Below are 20,552 nucleotides of genomic sequence, written 5' to 3' on the forward strand. Positions count from 1 at the left end.
GGTGCCGAGAGCAGATTCAGGTACACAGAATGAGAGCTGACCGCAAAGGTTCTGTCCAACTCCGATTCTCGGGTTCGCTGGTATTTCTATGGGTTTAGTCAACTATGAATTTCACAGATGAGAAAGCTGAGGCTTAGAGAGATAAGTAATTTGCCTGGGTGTTGCTCTAGAAGTTTCTGAAAAAAGTGAAATGTCCTTGCCTGGAATGTGCTGGTATCGGTATTTCCGGGACAGAAGTTTTCATTAAAAAATTGAAAACGCTTGCAGCCCGGAGTCCTGCCGACCTCAGCAGGACCCTCTGTGGAGAGTCTGTGCAGGGTGCCCAGGGACACACGGAAGGAGGCCGGGCCGGGTGGGGTGTGTGGGCCGAGTGGGGTGGTGGTGGTGATGGTCTCTGTTCTCATTTATGTTTAGCACTCTCTCTCCTACTATAACAGACACTTCTCAGAGGCAGGGGCTGTATACATAGTCATCTGTGTGTCCCAGCACTACTTTCTCTCTCAAGCACAGAAAAGGGGCTTGCTAAACGCCTGCTGTGCCCCTGGCCAGGCTGAGAGGCCGCGGGATCCCAGGTAGCAGGCAGCCGGCTGCTTTACTTCTCTCCCGTTTCCTCATCCGCCCAGTGGGGAGGAAATAATCCCCACTCACTGCCCAGACCAGCCTGCTCCTGGGCGAAATAACAGGAAGGGCAGGGGGAGGGGTGTCCCTGAGGCCATGGAGCCCACATCCCCAGTCTTCAGCCCATAGGCCCAGTCACAAGAAGAATCATGTGAATCCTGCTGTCTGTCTGGGACTCCCAGGGGCTGTAGGACTGGCCGGTGCTGAAGGGACAGCTCCCAGCACGGGGAGGGGTGCTGGGGTGGGCGCACAGAGCCTGGAGGCACTGAGGGTCTTGGCCCTGGTCCCCACCAGCTGCTATGCTGTGTGTCGGGACTTGCTGCAGAAGGGTTTGGCATTGGCGATTCTGCCGGTCCAGAAAGAGCATCTGGGACCCCCAGGTCCCCAGAGACCCGCAGGCCCCTCTGCCTGTAATAATCATGGAAAAATGAGGGACGGCGTCTAGGGGACACACCCTGCTCCTGGCTTGAAGAGAGGGTGAGGGGAGCCCCAGCAGAGAGACCCTAAGCCCATGCTTCCACCTTGGCTCTACTCACAGCAAGCCCGGCACCCCAAGGCTCAGCAAGGACAGGCTGCACTGGATTCCTGAGAGGTGACCCCCAGAATGGAGAATATTTGTCTGGGCGACTGACAGGATTCTCTGTGTGTGTGTGTGTGTGTGTGTGTGCGTGTGTGTGTGTGGCGGGGGGAGGGAGGTGCGGGGGGTGATCTAACTCTTTGTCCATTTCTGGAGCGTTTCTATTTAAGCTCTGGCTTCCCTTCTATCTGTTGTGGATTTGTGTGTGTGTGTGTGTGTGTGTGTGTGTGTGTGTGTGTGTGTGTGTGTGTGGCGGGGGGGGGGGGGGTGGGGGGGGTGATCTAACTCTTTGTCCATTTCTGGAGCGTTTCTATTTAAGCTCTGGCTTCCCTTCTATCTGTTGTGGATTTGTGTGTGTGTGTGTGGGGGGGGGGGGGGTCCTGTTGGGGTTTGTGTGGGTGGAGTCACCCTGTGAGTTTGTCTTTGGCATGAGGGTGTGAAAATCTCTCTGCTGCGTGGGTGTTGCAGGCGTGAGCATCATCTACGTGTGAGTCACTGGCTCTCAAGCAAGAGTGTGTTTCTCTGTCTGCGCGAACGTGTCTTGTCTTGCTGTTCGTCCTTCCTGGAACGTTATGTGTGTGTGTCTCCCTCCTTAGAATGTCTTCTCCTGGAGGGCCGGCCTCGGTTTACTTTGTGCACGGCTCTGTCCCCAGCACCAAAACACCTGCCAGGCGCCAGGTCATTCGGTGTGACAGTGTTGAGTAAACGTATGCGGCGTCCAACATGTACGCGTCTCTCCGATGGTGCAATCCATCTCGGCGGGACGCTGTGCACGCCCGGGGTTGGGTGACTGAGAATTTCTGGTCTGTGTGTAACAGGCTTGGAATATGTGCGAGCGTGCGTGTGTGCACAGAATTGTCTATGGTGTGTGTGACCGAGCCTGTGTGTGTCTGGGGAGACTGCGTGTCATCGACTCGCGTGTGCCAGCATGTCTGTGCATCTTTCACGTGTTTGTATGGCCTTAATTGTCTGCTGTGCTAGTACCAACCTGTGTGTGACTCGTGTGTGTGTGTGTGTGTGTGTGTGTGTGTGTGTGTGTGTGAGATGCACGGGACCCCACCCTCGCTCTCCGGCGCTCAGCCTGCGGGCGGGGAGCGGGTGCAGGAGGGTACCGCAGTTCGGCCGCCCCTCGGCGCTGCGGCTCGGGGACGTCATCGTCCCTCCCCGCCCTCGCCGCGTCCCCGCCTCCCGGTCCTTTGTAGCCAGCGACAGCGCCGCAGCCGGCCGCCCCGAGGCCCCGCCCCGGCCCCGCCCCGCCGCGCCGCGCGACCCGCCCCGCCCGCCTCGGGCCGCAGACGCGCCTGGGCCGCCGCGGGCCCGCACCCGACGCGGAGCGCGGCGCACGGCGGTGGCTAGGACCGCGGCGGGCGGGAGGGCGGGCGGCCTGGGGCCGGCATGGCGGACCGGCGGCGCGCGTGGAACACGGAGGACGACCTGCCCGTGTACCTGGCGCGGCCGGGCAGCGCGGCGCAGACCCCGCGCCAGAAGTACGGCGGCATGTTCGCCGCGGTGGAGGGCGCCTACGAGAACAAGACCATCGACTTCGACGCGTACAGCGTGGGCCGCCGCGGCTCGGCGCGCACGCCGCGCGGTGCGGGCCAGCTGGACGCCGTCGGCCTGCCGGGCCCCGGCGGCAGCGAGGACACGGCCAGCGACGTGAGCGAGCCCTCGGGCTCGGCCATCAGCTCCCCGGGCGAGCGCGACGAGCGGCCGCCGGCGCTGTGCATCCGCTGCCCGGCGCCCCGCGACCTGCCCCTCGGCCGGGACAATGGCCAGGTACCCTCGGGGCTCGCGTGGGCCGGACGGAGGGGGCGGGGCCTCGGGGCGGCGGGGAGTGGGGTCGCCCGAGGGCAGTGCGGAGGCCTGAGTGCCGGGGCCGCCGCCGCCAGGTTGGGGAGAGCTGTGGAAGGCCCCTCCCCCGCCCGTCCTGTGGGAGGTTCCGAGAGGTTGCGCGCCAGGTCAGGGTGGCCAGCATGGCCGGTGAGAGCCGGCTCCCACCCTCCTCTGCAGGAAGAGCGGGAGGTTCTGAGAGGGGAAGTAAGTTAGCTAAGCGGCCACATGGGCCCCGGGGCCCGCATTCTCCGCTGCAGGAGCAGGGCAGCTCGGTTCCGCATTGGTCCACGCATGTATTCGCTCACTGGTTAGGAATTTCACAGCGCCTGCTGTGTGCGGCTCTGGGACAGGGTCAGGGACGTGTCACACAGCTGGCAGCGGAGGGAAGCCTCGCCCCGGGGGCTTTCCGCGGGAAGGATTTGGTTAAAGATTTAGATGGAACGGGAAACCTCGAACCCCCAAGCGCAGGCATTCCCAGGGGCTGCTCCCGAGCCCCACAGCACGGCCTGGGGTGCTGGCTTCAGTGTGCTGCCCAGCAAGCTGGTGGCCGACTGGGGATCTGAACCCGAGCCGCTCGCTTCCTGGATTCGGAGCCCCCTCTGCCAAAGCGGGGGAGCACCGTGGAGAAGGAACACCAGGCCTTGGCCCGAGGGCCCACCTCCCTTGAGCTGCAGGTCGCCAGGGAACCGGGGGCGATGGATGGATAAGGGCACAGCTTTGGGATATATGGGTCAGGGCCAGGTGTCTGGGCAATGTAAGTTGGAGCAGCAGAGGGCCGGCGACCTGTAGGCTTAGCCCCGGAAGTAGACGTCCGAGCACTGCTCAGCACCCCAGCCCCACCCCAGGCCAGATTGGGAAACATTCCTTGTGAGAATGAAGTAAGTAGTGAGCATTCAATAAAGGCTGGTTGTTAGTTTTATCATCATCATCATTTTAATTCGCCCTTCCCTTAAATGCTATTAGAGGCATAAAGTGAGCCATCAGGAGTCAGAGCTTGACCAGGACAGAAATCTGGGTGGGCTTCCTGGAGGAATAGGGTTAGGCAGGCCTTTGGCTGCTACCGCGCAGTAGTGAGTCTCCTTCTGCCCCCCACCCCTGCCTGCGACTCTGTCCCCATAAGTCGGGAACTCTCCATGGTTCTGAAGCCGGCGCCCCGTGAAGGGAAGGTGTACATTGAGGGGGTGTGAACGGGGTGGGAGCCAGGGAAAGTGATATTGAGAGCGTCCCATCTCCTTTTTTCTACTCCTTTTTCTCCCCCTGCCCACCTCTCTTCTCTGGTGGCCAACCTCACTTAGGATCCAGCCTTCCGAGTCCAAAAGGGAGGCTTTAGGGCCACAGACTGAGAAGCCGGGGTCAATACTGGGAAACCCTGGTTTCCAACCAGGGCCCTTCGCCCTCTTGAGCCTCAGCTGCTCCATATGGGAAGTGCGGGTGACATTCTCCTCCAGGCCCCCTCCAAGCGCGGTGGAGTGCCCCGGAGGCCAGGGCGCTTTGTGCTGGGCTGGGAGCTGGCAGGAAGCGAATCCCTGGAGGAGCTGCGGTCAGTTTTACCCTCAGCAGCATGGCCCCCGGGGCTCCGCCTGGGCCGGATCGCAGCCTGCTCCCCCCCCCCCCGCCCCTTCCCTCTCCCCTTTCTCCACGGCTTCTCCGGGACAGGGGGCAGGACAAAAGGCGGCGCCTCCAGCCAGCTGAGGGCTCTGGAGGCCCTGGAGGTTCCAGACTGAGTCCAGAGGGCCTCCGGGTCTCCCTGGGGGCAACCTTTTACTTTCTGCGGATTGAGCAGCCGGGGAGCTCCGTTCGTGCGGGCCTTCTTGCTCCTGCGCTTTGCAGAGGGTGCCAGCCCTCCCCCCACCCATCCAGCTCTTCCCTGGGGAGGGAGGAGGGGTTTCTGCGGCGCAGGCGCAGCATCTTCCGAGGCCCAGGGCTGAGCTACTGCGGGGCTTTGTACCGGGGAAGTCTGCTTGGGAGCAGCTGTCTGTTTGGCCAATCTCTGGCCGGTGCCCCTCCCCCGATACACACGTGGTCTTGTCCCTGCCCAGGCTGAGCACCGGGGACGCCCTCCAGCGTGGGTCCAAGGATTTAACTAAGCGGAGAGAGAGAATGGAGGTGTGTGTGTGGGGGGGGGGGGGTGAGGGAGGGGGAGCATGTCCTCACAGTGTCCCGTCATGGATAAGGCATCCACCCAGCTCAGGGCAGAGGCTGACTAGATGAGGGACTGAGCTCGGCCAAGGTGTGCAGGAACCCGGCTCCCAGGTTCTGCTCTGCTGCAGCGCATGTGCATCGCACTGAGATACTTGACCTCTGTAAACCTCAGCTCCCCCCTGCAACGTGGGAAAGTGTGGCCTCGTGTTCCTGGAATTTGCAAAGCTCCAACCCACCTCCATTCGAAGGCCTAGGCACCTCTGGCCTCCTGTCCTGGACAGGAGGGGTAACGGTGAGGCCTCAGCCCCAGCCTGCCCGTGGGTGCTTCACCACGCCTCTGGGTGACAACTGGAAAGTAAAGGAGACGGGTCATTGTACAGCCCCCGCGGGCTGGGATTTTATAGGCAGAGAGCAGGTCAGCATTTTATTCTGTCCAGTGTTCTGGGGCCTGCTGGGGCTTTCTCCTTTCTCCTTTGTATCTTTTATTCCTCCCTTGTCATGAAGTCTAGCCAGCTATGCCCTGGCCTCCTGCCTCCCTCCTTGGAGCAATTCTGAGTCCTGGGCTAATGTCCCCTCTCCCCTGGGAGTCAGGAGGTCCTGTTTCTCCTCCTGCCTCCCGTCTGCTCAGGAGGCTGTGGGGACATTAGCGCCAATGGTCTGGCCCTGGAAACAGTCACTGTCTGGTAGGCAAGACTGTGGTGGAGCCCTGATGGCCTGGCATTGACGCCTCAGCGGATGCAGGGGTGGAGCAGGGCAGCCATGAATTAGGACCCTGTCTGTGGGTCCCTGCTACCCCCTCTCCGAAGGCAGGAGGCCCTGCTGAGGCCTCAGGCAGGCTGGTTCGGTGACAGGTGGCGAGGGTGATGGGAAGGAGCTTTACTGAGAAGCCTTGGGGATGAGTCTGGGAGGATGGGTAAGCTTTTGTCTCGGGCAGGCTATTCAGGGAGAGGGGACAGCTTGAAGAAAGGCTTGGAGTTGGAGATGGGAAAGTGCGGGGTCTATTCAGGGAATGGCTGGCGGACAAACGGGATCTGAGGGAGAGAGGCAGGAGGGGGCCGCCTCTGAGCCGGTTCTGGGGGCTTTGAAAGCTCCAGCAGCCTGGGCGGGTCCTGGGCACCGGCGCGCACTCCCTCCCCCAAGCGGCTGTGGCGGGGAGGCCACCATTGCGCGCTGCGGCGGCGCCGCGCCCCGGCTCTGCCTGCGCATCGCAAGGCCGACTCCTGCTTTAAAGAGAACCCTGCACACCGGCCCTTCCCCATCGCGAGAGCGAGGCCGCCGGTGCGCACCGGGCGGGGGTCCGCCAGCTGGCGCGATTTGGGGGGCGGAGGCGGAGGGGGCGATCGGAAGGGAAGCGCTTCCCGGTTCCTGCCCGCGGGGCGAATAGGGCTCGGCTCGCGCCGCCGGGAGGCGCTGTGTGTCTGCCGCGCCCTCCTCCCGCCCGCGCCCTCCCTCCTCCTCCCGCCCCCTCGCGGCGCGGGCGGTGCTGGCAGCCGGAGCGGCGGTGCGCGGGCCGGAGCCGGGCAGCGGGCGCGTCAACGGTCGCGAGCTCCGAGCCTCTGCGTCCCTCCCGGGATTTGTCACCGCGCCCGCGGGGAGTGGGACCGAGAGAGAGCCCGGCAGTGCGAAGACAGCCCCAGGTCCGCCAGCAGGCCCAGGGCGCCACCGGGGCCATGTCTTACCAGGGCAAGAAGAGCATCCCGCACATCACGGTAAGCCGCCCGCCCGCCCCTTTGTGGGGTGGGGGTGGTCACCACCAGGTCCGGATCCGCCTGGGAAAGTAGGGGCGGCCCCGAGGGTTTCTGCGACACGGTTGGGGCGGGGCGGGTCTCGCATTGCAGCCCCCTCCCCCCAGCCTCGGGGGACAATGGGTGGGGAGCCCCGCTCGGCGGGCGGGTGGGGCGGGGCTGGAGGCTAGGCTTGGGTCCCCAGGCCTGCAGCCCCCGCCTCCCCAGGGGATGTGCCAGAGGCTGGCGTGGCCTGGGAGGAAGGATGCTGAGCTGAACAAAAGAGGGAGGGGCGCAGGGTCCGAACCTCCTCGCTCGGCCTGGAGCCCAGCCTCCCGCACCTCGGCCCACACTGCCCACACCACGCAGCCAAGTTCCTTCTAGCACAGAGGAAGGAAAAAGATCCAGGGCCGCCCGTCTGCTCCCAGACCGTGGGGTGGAAGTCTGCACCTGGAGACCGCGCCATGACGGAGGGCCCCTCCCATTCCTCGCCGCAGTTAAAACAAACGCCAGGGCAGCGCTGGGGGCTGTGGCCCTGGAAGGGTTACCGCTGGGGCGTGGGCGCCGATCAGTCCCTGGGTCCCTGAGTCCCTGGGTCCCTGGGTGTGGCCGGAAACAAAGCATCCCACTTCTTTAAGCTTTGTCTCTGGGTGGGGCGCTGAGGGCTTTGCCTGATATCCGAGTGGAACCAGACCATTCCTGAGGGATGGGGCCCTCGGGCCTGGGGTGGTGGGTGCGGGAGCAGCTGGGTGCTGGGAGAGGGGACTCTGGGCGTGAGGAATGCTCCAGGGTGATGCCTGAGGTTTGCGGACGGGAGACCCAGCATCCTCACAGATCCAAAATCCGGGCTCAGGGATGACCCCAGGGTCCCTGCGGGGGGGCCGCCTTGGGAGGAGGAGGCAGCTGGCGTCCCCACTCGCCCGCCCACCCGGCATATTGCAGACCTTGTTTTATTGAATCTTCCCAATAAGTCCTTTGAGGGGGGCGTTGTGCGCTGGCCGGGGTGCAGGTGGAGGGAGGTTGGGAGGGACCTGGGCCCCCTGATCCCCCAGAACAGCCCTGCATCCTACCCAACGATGGGCTGAATCTTCCCCGAGAAATTCCCTCCTACGGGCCAGCTGCAGGTGTAGCCAGCGGGCCTGTGCTGCGTTCTGTGCAGAGATGCAACTCCTGAGGGTGGGGACCCCCACTTCCCCACCCTGAGTCCCTGCCCTGGGACCAGGAGGCACAGTGACCGATGTCTTCCAAGTGTTGTTGGCTAAGAATCCGTGGCAGGAGTGTGCTTGCTTCAGGCTGAGCCCAGTGGTAAGAAGGTCTGGGGTATTTGTATGAGCAGGTCCCTTTCTTGGGGCTTTCTAACCCTCCCCTCCAGGGGAACTGAGGCAGGTGATGGGGAGGGCGATGCAGTGACTGATAAGTTAGGAGCCCCGAGTCCCTTTGTGACTGTGGCCCATGGCAGATCTGTACCCCTCCCAGGACCCCAGTTTCCAAGAAGGAAGTTTAGCAGGATGGTCTTTGAGGCGGGTCAGGGGGAGTGGTACCCCTGGGGGTGCACAGGTCTCAGTCTGCTCACAGCAGTCACCCTGCCAGCCTTCCCTCGTGACAATCTGGAGTGGAGATGGGCAGCTTCTGTGCCAGATGTCTGGGTGCATCCTGCTTGGTGGCCTCGCTGAACCTCCAGCTCTGCTCTCCAAAGTGGGTATCACACTGGCCGCTTCCCAGGCCCCTTGAGCATCTAAGAGGACCCTGGCTGAGCGCCCAGTGCGTGCTAGCACATAGTAGGGGCTTCAGAACTGCTGGCTGGTCCTGCTGCTTTAGTCCTTCCTGTGATCCCCGTGTAAGGGACCCTAAGGGCTTCCATAGCCTGGGGCGAGGGAGGAGATGCTGAGAATCACACCTGGTTCCGAGGAAGCCGCCCTTGAGGAGGCATCTGTGTTTCATTGGGTCCTCAAGCCCATCCCAGCCAGAGAGACCATGGTTTAAAGGAGAAACAGTGAACCTGAGAGGGTGGCCTTGGCCGGAGCTCCTTTCTGGGCCCCTCAGCTTCCCCAGGAGCAGGAGTGGTTAAGTGGGCGGGCTGTGGCTTTCCCAGGGCTGCACCCTCACTCTGGTAAATAGCTCTTAGTTGGTAATTACCAGAAATTAAAGCACCTGATCTGATGGGGCGCGCTGGGGGTTAGGGAACGTGGGAAGGAGCCAGCCTGGCCCTTACCTTCCCAGAGTTTAGCAGAGGCTGACATTTCAGCCTGAAATCACAACCCATTGGAGGGGATGGTGTAAGGGGGAGTACGGGAGGCTGGAGGAGACACCGCAGGGAGGAGCCCGCCCCTCCCCTCCAAGTGTGGCATGTTGGAGAGACTGAAGTAAAGCCAGCAAAGCCAGCATCATGGGAGCCCAGCCTCTGCTCCCCAGGCAGCTTCTCGCACACTTCGAGCAAATCTTGGAAACAGTAAAACGCAGTTGGCAGGCAGGGTGAGTGTGGCCTTGGTGCCTGGAGGGGCTTCAGAAAGGACCAGCTACAGCTCGGAGGTGCATCCTCAAGTCACCCCTGCTTGATGGTGGGTCACTCTGTGCCCCTGTGAGCCTCAGTTTTCTCATCTGAACAATGGGGATAAGGTCTCAGCTTTGCCAATGAATGCAGAGCTAGGAGAGTGGACACTTGCACAGGCGGGGCGCAGTGTGGACACAGGTAGGGACACGGCCGGGTTATGAAACGTTCTGCTCCTGTTGATTACGATCGTGGCGCCTTTTCCCTCTTTTTTCCACCTCAGCCTTTTCCTGAGAAAATACAATAGCGTGGGAGTGAAAAAGGGGAAAGCAGAACCACTTAGCTTCAGCCCCCAAGGGTTTAAAATATTCACGAGGCTCTGTTTCATGTGTGGCTTTTAAAAATTAATGACCAGCCGGGGATTAACTCAGCAGAAGCTGTTTCTCGCACTGGGCGCCCAGTGCTGTGGTTAAGTGACTAGAAGGTCCTGGGCGTGGCTCTGGGCAAACAAAGGCACGTGGCCTCCTGGCCCTGCCAAGCCTCCTGGCTCTCACCGAGCCACTAAAGGGGGCTTCCTGCTTCTTGTGGGGGGAGACAGAGTGTCCGCCATGGTGGCTAAGCATTAATACTCAAATAATACTTCCTGAGTCCTGATCATCTCCGCTTTTGCCGAGTATCCCAGCAGGAATCCAGCAGGAATTCCATGACCTCTCATTTGGTTTGCAGAGCTGTCCTGTGAGGGAAACAGCCTGGATGTGTCCTCCTTATGTTCCAAAGAGTAAACCGGGGCCCACAGAGACGTGGTGGTGTGTGCAGGCTCTTGCCGTGCCCTGCGGAGGCATGGAGAACTCAGAGTGAAGCAGGAGGGCCGACAGGCTGCTCTGCCGGCTCAGCAATCACTATCTGATTTGAAATCTCTGTGTGTGTTACAGTGTGTTTCAGAGTGTGTGTGTGTGTGTGTGTGTGTGTGTGTGTGTGTGTGTGTGTAATTGAGTGTATGAGTGTAGATGTGATACTGTATGGTGTGCAAAACAGTCAGGAACGTTGAGCCGGGGAGAAAGAGATCAACTGAGAGTCACATGGGACGGAAGTCGTTGCTCTAACGTGCAAATATGCAGAAGCCGTGTGAGGCCTGTTGCGCTCCTGAGGGTGGCATTCAGCCTGTCTATACATATTCCGTTTATTCCCTGCCCTTTTACACAGAGGATTTGAGATGCCTGTAGCGGTTTGTTGCAGAGTGAAATCGGATGGAATGGGGGTGAGAGGTATGGGGCCAGAGATGGAGATTAGGGAGCCGAGTACTGAAGCCAGGAGAATGCAGGAGTCCCATCCCCAGGGCCCCGCCCACGTGCTGTGCACTGAAGCAGTCCTCCAGGGTATGCTGCTACACGTGACCAGCAGTTAACATTGATGTTTGCTACGGCCAAGTGTACAGAGTGTTCTAGTCACACCTCTTGGCTGGAGCCCTGAGCACGCACAAGCAGAACGGTGTTGAATGGAGTCTCATTTTTGTGGGAGTAAAAGACCGGTCTTGCCCTGGGCGGGGAACCTCAGAGGACTTGGCCCCTTGAGCACAGAAAAAGCAGTGCGGGCAGCGGACAGCGCCTGGTGCTGACGAGCAAGCAAGTGCAGTTAAGGAGCTTTTATTAAAGGCCCCTTGAGACAGACATGGCCCCATGTAGAAGGGCTGGTTGGTAACGATGGCTGACGTATTTGGTGGTGGTGTTTAATGATGCTGCCAATTTTTACATCACAGTCACCCCCCCAAACCCCCATCTCCAGGAGATACGTTCCGGGACCCCCAGTGGGTGTCGGAAAGCACGGATAGTACTGAGCCCTATGTAGACTGTGATTTTTCCGGTAGATGCACACACTCACCACTTCTCTCTGGCATGTCCTCATTGCCGGCACCCCCACTCCTGCACTTCGGGGTCGTTGTTAAGTTAAATGAGGGTGACTTGGACACAAGCGCTGCGATGCTGCCATCTGATAACGGAGGCAGCTACTAAGGAGCTGACAGGTGGGCCGTGCATACGGTGTGGGTGGATACGCTGGATAGGGATGATTGGCGTTCCAGGCGGGATGGAGCGGGATTTCAGCACGCTACTCGGAAGGGCGCACAGTTGAAAACATAGGCGTTGTTTACGTATTTCTAAAATTTTCCGTTTAATACTTTTGGACCGCAGTTGGCCACAGGTAACTGACACCTCAGAAAGTGAAACCGTGACAAAGGGGACTGTATTTGTAAGTATGACCTGAACAGAGAAAGGTCACTGCCTGGAGAGAGGCAATGGCCAGATCATAACTGCTCTGCAAGCCGACAGCCCTGAACTGGTGTTGAACTGTTGTTGGTTGCGAGAGTTTTGATGGCCACATCCTGCGTGGCTTGGGTTCAGGACCTGGAGAAGGGCCTCGGGCAAATGATGAGATGAGACAAGAAATAATTTGGAAATTGGAGGGCCAGGCAGAGAGTCTTCCTCAAGGCCCTGCCAACCTTTTATTCAGTTTTAGATATAGCCCTTAGGCAGTCAATTCTGGTAGCAGACAGACTATCTTAAAGCTCAGTAAATATTAGTAAATATTTACTCTGAGACTATTTGGTCAGGAAATTGCTTGAGCCACCATTGTCTCGGCTGAACAGTCAGTGCATAGCTTTGGCCCTTGCCAGAGCTCAAGGTCCACCAGCATTCCAGGCTCCTTGTTTACACTTTCCTGATAGTGAAGACAACGGGTAGCTTCCAACAGTTGGTGGCCTCGGAAATGGCATGGAGTCCAGGATGCACCGTGGGGTGGCTGGTCTGGAAAATAAGCAGCCAGAAGGAGGGGGGTGATGGCTGTGGACACACGATGAGGCAGGTCCTGCTCCGTCCCTAGGCCTGAGCCCAGGCACCGGCCACTCTCCCTGACCAGGCTCGCCCTTGCGGTCCTTGGCCTGCGTGTAAGCCGTGCCCGTTCCCTGCAGGGATTCCTTCCTCCCGGGGCTGGAATTGTGAGCACTCCCACTCCATTCACTCTGGTGCATGTGCTTGGAGGGCGGGGGCAGCGTCTGATTCTCCCTGGCGCGTCCCCAGGAGCACGCTATGCACTGGTGACTCATAGCTGGGACGCCGTGTCGTGTGAGGGGATGAATGAAGAGGAGGTGGCAAACGGTGCTTCTTCGCTGAGCGAGGTCCCAGCCCCTCCTGCGTCTGACTCCCGTAACAAATGTCCTATCCATAGAGCTAGCATTTAGGTGGTTGCCACCCAGAAGGAGACCAGGGTGGCATGAAGGGCTTTGGAGAGAGCGAAAGCCTCTGTATGGTGCGTGGGCAGCAGGGAGAGGGTGGATCTGATTTACTAATGGGCTTCGCTGCATGTCACCCTGAAAGGCAAGCTTTACAGTAAGAACCTTCCAGAGACAGGCTGGGTCATTGTGGCACATCCTTACCAGGACCTCCACTGAGTAACTGCTTGGTGTCAGAACTTGGGGTCGGTTCCATGGAAGACTCCGTGGTTATGAAGCAGAAATGCACTGAGCGTCCAGGTGGCCGCTTGAGGGCGAGGCTGGACCTGACCCCAATTATGCTGCATGTATTTGTTGTCACACCGTATCTGTAGACCCTCAGGCCTTCAGCCCCAATCTCTGCAAATATTTGATTGATACAACCTCAAAATTGGAAGGAACCTTTTAACATATGTATTTTTTTGTGCTTGTGCATTTAAGGAGGCTGAAAGTGTCCATTGCATCTATTCCACTTCAATCTCCCCTCTAGTGTAGGAATTCCAAACCCTCCTTTTGCATACCTCCAGTGATGGGGAGATCACCACCTTACCCAGCAGCCTGTTTACTCTCGGATAGCTCTGCTGTGGGGCAGCTCTTTTTTTTTAATATATTTTATTGATTTTTTACAGAGAGGAAGGGGGAGGGATAGAGAGTTAGAAACATCAATGAGAGAGAAACATCAATCAGCTGCCTCCTGGCCCTTGGCCAGAATTGAACATGGGACCATTCAGTCCGCAGGCTGATGCTCTATCCACTGAGCCAAACCGGTCAGGGCTGGGCAGCTCTTCTGTATGTGGCCTGAGGGTCTGCCTTTTGCCCCATGTGTGCCCTCAGAATGTCCTGGTTCCTTCCTCTTCCACACGGATATTCCTGGAAGCTGTTTCACCGAGGCCCAGGACCTCCTCTGTCCCCAGTTCTCTAGTCCTCACCCAGCACAGTTTCCAGGTACAATGTTTGGATTTTTTTCTTCCTTCTGCTGTCCTTGGTTTCTGAGCCTGCAGAACAAAATGGATCCAAAATAAAACTCAATTCCTGGGCACCTTTTAAACTGACTTAAAAACATCCCCGGGTCATAGACTCCTCTGAAGAGCTGATACAAGCGGTGGAAACGTCCAGTGCAGACACGTGGCCTCAAGCGTTGGCTCTCAGAGGCCAGTGTTGAGTGTGTTGAGAGCTCCTATATGTGCTCTGAACCAGCCCCGGGAGGGAGGCGCTGTGATTAGTTCCACCGGAGGCTCCCAGAGCTGAGGGCCTTGCCTGGGCCTCCCTGCTGAGCGGCTGGTGGGCTGAGGTGCGGTCCCTGGGGGAAAGGATCTCACAGTCTCGGGGAGAAGATACATATCGAGACAAGCCGGCAGACAGAGCATCCTGATGTTAGGACACAGCGCTAACCAGGTGTGCGCCTCGCGCTGTGGGGACTCCAGGGGGAGACAGCAGGTTCCTGGCATTAGAGCAGGTGCCCAGCAGGTGAGCTGGAGATGGGGTGGGGGGGGGGGGGCAGCAGGTGTGGCAGCACCTCCAGGAGGCAGGAAGGCCTCAGGGAGGCCCAGGCTGTGACAGTGCCGTGTGAGTAGACCAGTATGGCTGCACAAGGCCAGGAGAGGGGGGCAGCCAGGCCGGGAGGAGGCAGGAGGATGAGCTTTGTCTGCGTGAGGACAGCTGGGGACGGGTTTCAAAGGGAGGGCTGACGCGTACCTGTGTGTCAGCCCTGGGCTGTCCTGGGGAGGGGGTGGGGGTGACCTGGGGGGTTAGAGAGAAGTTGAGGATGGACTGAGCATCTGAATGCGATCCATCCCCCCAGGTTGCAAGGACATTAAAAAACCAGGCCCCGTTCTAAACGCTGTGCCCGTGTTCATCTAACTCTCAGAACCGCCCTCTGCTTTACGACGGGAAACTGACGCACAGAGAGGCAACCTGCCTGAGCCTTGGGGTTATTGGCACCTGAGGGGCCGGGGAGGCTGCAGGCGGCTGGCCGGGCCCCTGTCCTAACCAGCCGCGGTGATAAAGGTGAACGCACCTGGCTCCCAGGGGTGTTGTCGATGTTCATTAGCTGATCGGGTCTCACATTTGATTTCTTCCCTCTGGAGAGCCCGTGGCAACTTTCCGAGCCTTTGCTCTGCCTCCTCCCTTTTGGCCATAATTGCAGCAACGCTACCGGGAGGGAGGAGGAGGTGCACGCGCCTGGGGGCGGGCTGGATAGGAGCCGAGTAGGTGCGGACTGTCTGTCCTCACCTGTCCCCATTGTGCAGGGGAAGGAACTGAGGCTCACACTTGCTGATCAGGTCCCGGGAGGAGGACCCTGGGCTAACCAGCAGGGGGCAGTAGGTTACAGTGTCTCCACCGGCTCCTGGCTGTGTGACCTGGAGCCAATGGCTTCACTTCTGTTTCCTCCTGTGTAGCAATCAGACCCACTTCTTTAAGAATTGAAACTGGAAACCCATGGGATGCAGAGCTGACACCGAGCCTGCGTTCGGGAATGTGAGTCTCTCAAAGGCGGCGGGCTTCTGTTTAGAGTGCTTTGTGTGAGGCGAGAAGCAGACAGGACACACAAAAGTGGGTGTAGGCATAGAGGCCCACACAGCTGGGCCCGCCTCCTGTAGGCAGCCTGAGGCCCTGCCCACTCCTGGGGGCACCACAGAGGGGTGTCGTTTTAAAGCCAGGTGCTCAGTCCCGCAGGGAGGATTTCCTGAGTACCTGCCAGGTATCATGGGACTTGCGATCTCTGTGTTGTAACTGCAGTTGTCATGGAAATGGGCCTGAGCTCGCAGAAAAGGCCTGCAGCCTGGGGACTGCCTGTGGTTCTGATTGGTGGAGGAGGAGAATGCCATGCTACCGTGTCCCCTGCTCATGCAAGTGGAGTACAATGTGTGTTAATTAGATTCGGTGTCAGGCCTGTCACCGACAGGGCTGCCTTCCTGGGAAGTGACAGAGGGCCTCCAGCTGACAGGCCATCCCCCGAGGCAGAGGCAAAGGCAATGGGCTGGCTTTCTGTGAGTCACAGGAGTGTGCTGCAGCCATAGGAGGCTGGGTGGGATGGCGCCCGGAGCTGGAGGCAGGCGGCTCAGGCTACTAAAGGTCGTGACCGAGTCATGGAATTATGAAGTCTCTGGGCCAGATATCGACCTCTGGCTGTGGCACACGATTGGGTGCCAGTTCTCTTCCATGGCAGCGATGCCCAGCAGCAGGCAACCCCGCAGCCCTGGCTCACGGCACCAATGATTTATTTACAGCGAAAGGTCTGGGAGGGGCCGAGGCTCAGGGGGCTCAGCCAGATTTGTCTTTGGGCTTCTGCCTGGGTCAGGTCTGCCCGCCTTTCTTCTCATCCTGGGACTCAGACTTAAGGAGACGCCATTTCTTGGGTCGTGTGGTTTTCCTGGCAGAGGGTGGGCTCTCTGAGCCTGAGCTGAAACCCACCAGCCTCGGGAAGCCTGTGCTCAGAGGGTGCGGTCATGCCGCTCTCATTCTATTGGTCAAAGCAAGTCATGTGGGCGGAGGCAAGTGGGATTGTGAAACCGGAACCCAATCTACCACGGAGGGTCCCCGTGGGCACTACCTGGGGTGTTTGTGAATTCCTGGCCCACCAGAGCTGGCCTGGAATTTTCGCAGCCCATCCCGAAGGACTTGAGGCTCGCTCACCAACACTACGGTGCCATGTGAGTTGTACCTGTACGAGTGGGGTTTGGTCCTGTTGAATTTTTGAGTTGCAAACATGAGCTCACCATCAATGGCTTGTAGGATTTGAAGGATTCATAACTTGCAAAGCTTACCTTGACATTTACTTTGTCTGAAGAGAAAGAAGTTCTATCAGCATTTAATGCACAGACAAGCACGTGTGTACAAAAACAGGGCTTCCCTGAACTTTTTGAGACTCGTTTCCGTGCTTGCCCTTTGGAGAGAATGTGCTGTTCATCTTTCCAGAAATGACGGGTCTTTTAGTTATTCCAAGCCCCTTCCCAGGATGCCCCACTGGAATCCGTGTGTCCCAGCAGCCCCGGCTGGAGCTGCCTTCCCAGTGTGAAGACCAAATCTCTGAGATCCCTTTTTTAAAAATATATTTTTGTTGATTTCAGAGAGGAAGGGAGAGGGAGAGATAGAAACATCAATGATGAGACAGATTCATTGATCGGCTACCTCCTGCATGCCCCACACTGGGGATTGAGCCTGCAACCCGGGCATGTGCCCTGACCAGGAATCAAACCGTGACCTCCTGGTGCATAGCTGGGCTGTGATCCTTTTTTTTTTTTTTTTTTTTTTTTGACATTTACCCATTTATTAGCTGCAGATTCCAATCTCTGCATTAGTGAAGCATTGTAGGAGAGGGGATTCATGTCCTCCCCCACCTTCCTGGGGAAGGAGAAGTAAAGTATTGAAGGGTTGGTACTAAGAGTTGAAAGGACTTGAAACCGACTCTAAGCCATGGTTGCTTTGGTTCTGCGGGAGTGTAAAGATTACAGACATGCCAGTGAGCTGAGAAAGAAAAGCAGTGAGGAAATATGGGGGGCGGTGGTGGGGGGGGAGTGTGCGGGAGGTAGGAGAGGGAACTTCAGCATCCTGGGGTTTGGAGAGACCTCACTGTCTGGGTACCCAGGGGCGTTTCAGGACCATGGACAGCACACACCCGCCTTCCATTCTTCTACCTGGATCTCTCAGCATGCTGTGTGTCTGGGCATATACTGCTTACCTGGCTGCAATGTGCCCCTTCTCCTCCTTTTTGCAGCTGCTTGAACTTCTCATATTTCAGATCCCAGCTCAGACGCCCCCTCCTGATGACAGAGCCTCTCTCTCTCCCTGTTGTCTCTGTAATAACAGCTTTGGTTCTCTGCTGTTTACCAGACAGCCAAGGTTGCTAAGCGTGTGATTATGGGTTACGTGTGGGTTTGATGTGAAAAGCACTTCTCTTTTCCCCTGAGGATCTTCAGGCCGCAACGGATGTTTAATTCCTCTGACTCTGGTGGAGATGATGGATTTTCTTCCCACCATGCAGTAGGGGAGCACAACTCGGAGGTTTCATGTTGCTCAGGGATCGACGGTGACGCAAGAAATGCACTGTGATCTGGACCTCCCCCTCCCTCCCCCCAAGCCGAGGCTGCTGTTTCCTTTGCTGTTGTATGGGAAGGAGTGCCTGACATTTTAAAAAAAATGTGTTTTTATTGATTTCAGAGAGAGGAACGGAGAGGGAGAGAGAGAGAGAGAAACATCAATGATGAGAGAGAATCATTGATTAGCTGCCTCCTGCACGACCCTACTGGAGATCGAGCCTGCAACCCGGGTATGTGTCCTGACTGGGAATCAAACCTTGACCTCCTGGTTCATGGGCCAACACTCAACCACTAAACCACACCAGCTGGGCAATGCCTGGAGCTTTTTTATTTTTAATTTTTTAATATATATTTATTGATTTCAGAGAGGGAGAGAGAGGGAGAGAGAGATAGAAACACCAATGATGAGAGAGAATCATGGATCAGTTGCCTCCTGCACTCCCCACACTGGGGATCGAGCCTGCAACCTGCTCATGTGCCCTGACCAGGAATCGAACTCTGACCTCCTGGTTCCTAGGTCAATGCTCAACCACTGAGCCAAGCTGGCCGGGCTCTTCATAATTTTTATATCACTCTCCTTCTCACTCTCTTCAAATATTCTCTTGCTTTCTCCTCCCTTTTCCTTTGCCTCCTGCCTGTCAAGCCCCTCTCTTCCCACTCAGCAAACATTTGCTAAATACGGTGTCCTCGCAGCCCCTGGCGGGTCCCTGAGGACACAGTGATGAATGGCACAGGCCCTCCTGGCCATGAAGGTGTCCACCCGAGGGAGGGTCAGGTGAACAGCAACCATGAAGTGTGATGACTGTAATGGGAGAGGGATGGGCAGCAGAGACATGGGGGAGGCACCCCAAACTCTCTGTTGGGGGGAGTCAGTTACTGCCAGAAAGATCTACCCACCCCAGAATACCACCATAGAAATTTTATTTTTTCACCTAACGTTTCATTGCTCAGTGCCTCTGTTTGTTCTCAGAAGTCCCTGGGGAGCATTTTAGTATCTGAACGATACCCCGTTGGTGGTGCGGTCGTGCGATGGGAATTAATTCAGGATCACACTTCAGTGCACAGTTCCTTGCCCTTCGTCAGGACATTTTCCAGAGGACGAGTTTCCGGCGCTGAATTTCTAGGTCAAGTCATGAACCATTTTAAGGCCCTTGACACCGTTTGCAAACTTGGCTGGCACTTGTTCTAACTGAGAAAGGCCAGCTCTGAGGAGGGTGTGAAGGTGATGAGTGTCCCTTCGTCCCCTTCTGCCCAGGGTTCCCACCATGGATTCGTTCAGGGCCCTCTGTGTCTGAGCTCCTCCCTGATGCAAGCCCTGCAGTTACTTTGCCGCTGGCCCAGGCTCCTCCCACCAGGATGTTAGAGTCCCTCAGGGTCCCCGTGAGCTGGCACCTGTGTACCTCTCTAGGTGCCCTCGGAGGCCACACCACAGCCAGAGGAAACCGCTGACAGATCTCTGAGCCCACCAGGTGCCTTGCGGCCTCCGCGCCTCTCCCCTTCTCTGCAGGCTCTTTGTTCCTTTTTGTGGGGCTAAGTCCTACTCATTCTTCAAGTCCAAAGTAAGCTTTTCTCCCCTGGGAGGGCTGGTGTGGAGGCCTCCTTGCCAATCTCTGCCAGCCCTCCCAGCCTGGGTGCAAAGGCCGGGTTACGACTCAGTGCCCCCACTGGCCTGAGAACTGCTTCTTTTAGCTGCACCCTCCTTCCTCAAACAGCTGTGTATGGAGTGGAGTTCCTGCTACAGAGAACGGTGAGGAGTTAACGGTGTGTAACTGTCCCCACGGTTTACGTGAGCCGGGCCTGTGCTAAGCACAGAGCACCCATCATTGTGGAACTGTCCCCAGGAGTCCTCCCTGCAGCCCTAGGAGACAGGGACACTTATCCCCATTTTACGGATGAGGAAACTGAGGCCAGCAGGGGTTGAGTCACCTGGATGGGAAGAGGGTAGGGATCGGAACCCACACCTGTCTGACTCTGGACACTTCATTCTCACACACACTGATCCGGGACACGAGCTGAGCGGGTCGTAATCCTGAACTGGCCGTCTCCGGCACACCCTGACGGTCAGATCTTTGTTGGATTTTTAATTAGCTGTTTTATTTTCTTCAGAGTATTTAAACAGCGATTTTTATACAGAGCTTGTCCCCGCTCACATATCTTGTTTGTCCCTCGTGGTGGTCTGGGAGAGGCGGGGTATCATTATTTTTCTTTTAAATGTGTGACTTTTCCGAAATTCTTAAAATTTGGTGTCCCATATACGATTGGCTCTTGCTGTAGTTTGCTGAGTGAAGAAGCAGAGCCGCAGGGAACTGGCCCGTGGACCACAGCCCTGGGCTTTTCCTGCTGGCACCTGATTATGGGGTGTGATGGATTTGAAAATGTTTTAGGATGTGACAGAGTGTGTCTGATGGAGCGAATGCTGGGGAGGAAGTTAGGAAAGGCAACCTGCGCCCGTGTTTGTGTGTGAGCCTGGGAGTCACCCGTCTGAGCCCGCTCCCGCCTCGGTCGGACCGGACGCGCCATGAGGGTCCGCGCAGGCAGGGCCTTCGGTCTCTGGAGCACATCCCCGACGCCTCCTGCGGGAACGTCTCCTGGTCAGCGTCCCGCGAAACAAAAGGATCCGCTGGGAAAGCTGTGAGCTCGGCTCCCCCGTGAATATGCACATCGCACCGTGGAGTAGCGGACCTGGGAGTTCCCGTCACAGACAGCCTTGGCTTCTGTTCAACCCAGACCTTTCTAAGCTCACGACACCTGGGATTCCCTCTCTGGGACACCAGCTGCTAAAACCCCTGTGACCGAGGGACCCAAGGAACATGGCGCGGAAAATGCCAATTAAAAGGCAAAGACACAGATAATGAGAAAGTCACATAAG

General features: G+C 57.9%; 1 protein-coding gene across 2 annotated transcripts in view; it reads left to right on the plus strand.

The window, feature by feature from the left end:
* Positions 1 to 2,508: 2,508 nt before the first annotated feature.
* CRMP1 (collapsin response mediator protein 1) overlaps positions 2,509 to 20,552 on the plus strand; it is a 37,574-nt gene continuing 19,530 nt past the window's right edge. Inside the window, exon 1 of one of the 2 annotated variants that reach the window (XM_036328600.1) lies at positions 2,509 to 2,971. In XM_036328600.1, the coding sequence (XP_036184493.1) occupies positions 2,591 to 2,971 (381 nt within the window). In that variant the 5' untranslated portion in view covers positions 2,509 to 2,590. Of the gene's footprint in view, positions 2,972 to 6,661; positions 6,880 to 20,552 lie in introns of those variants that run through there. The other variant, XM_036328610.1, reaches the window with a different exon arrangement.

Source organism: Myotis myotis, unplaced genomic scaffold, assembly GCF_014108235.1.
Source record: "Myotis myotis isolate mMyoMyo1 unplaced genomic scaffold, mMyoMyo1.p scaffold_m19_p_1, whole genome shotgun sequence".
NCBI lineage: Eukaryota > Metazoa > Chordata > Mammalia > Chiroptera > Vespertilionidae > Myotis > Myotis myotis.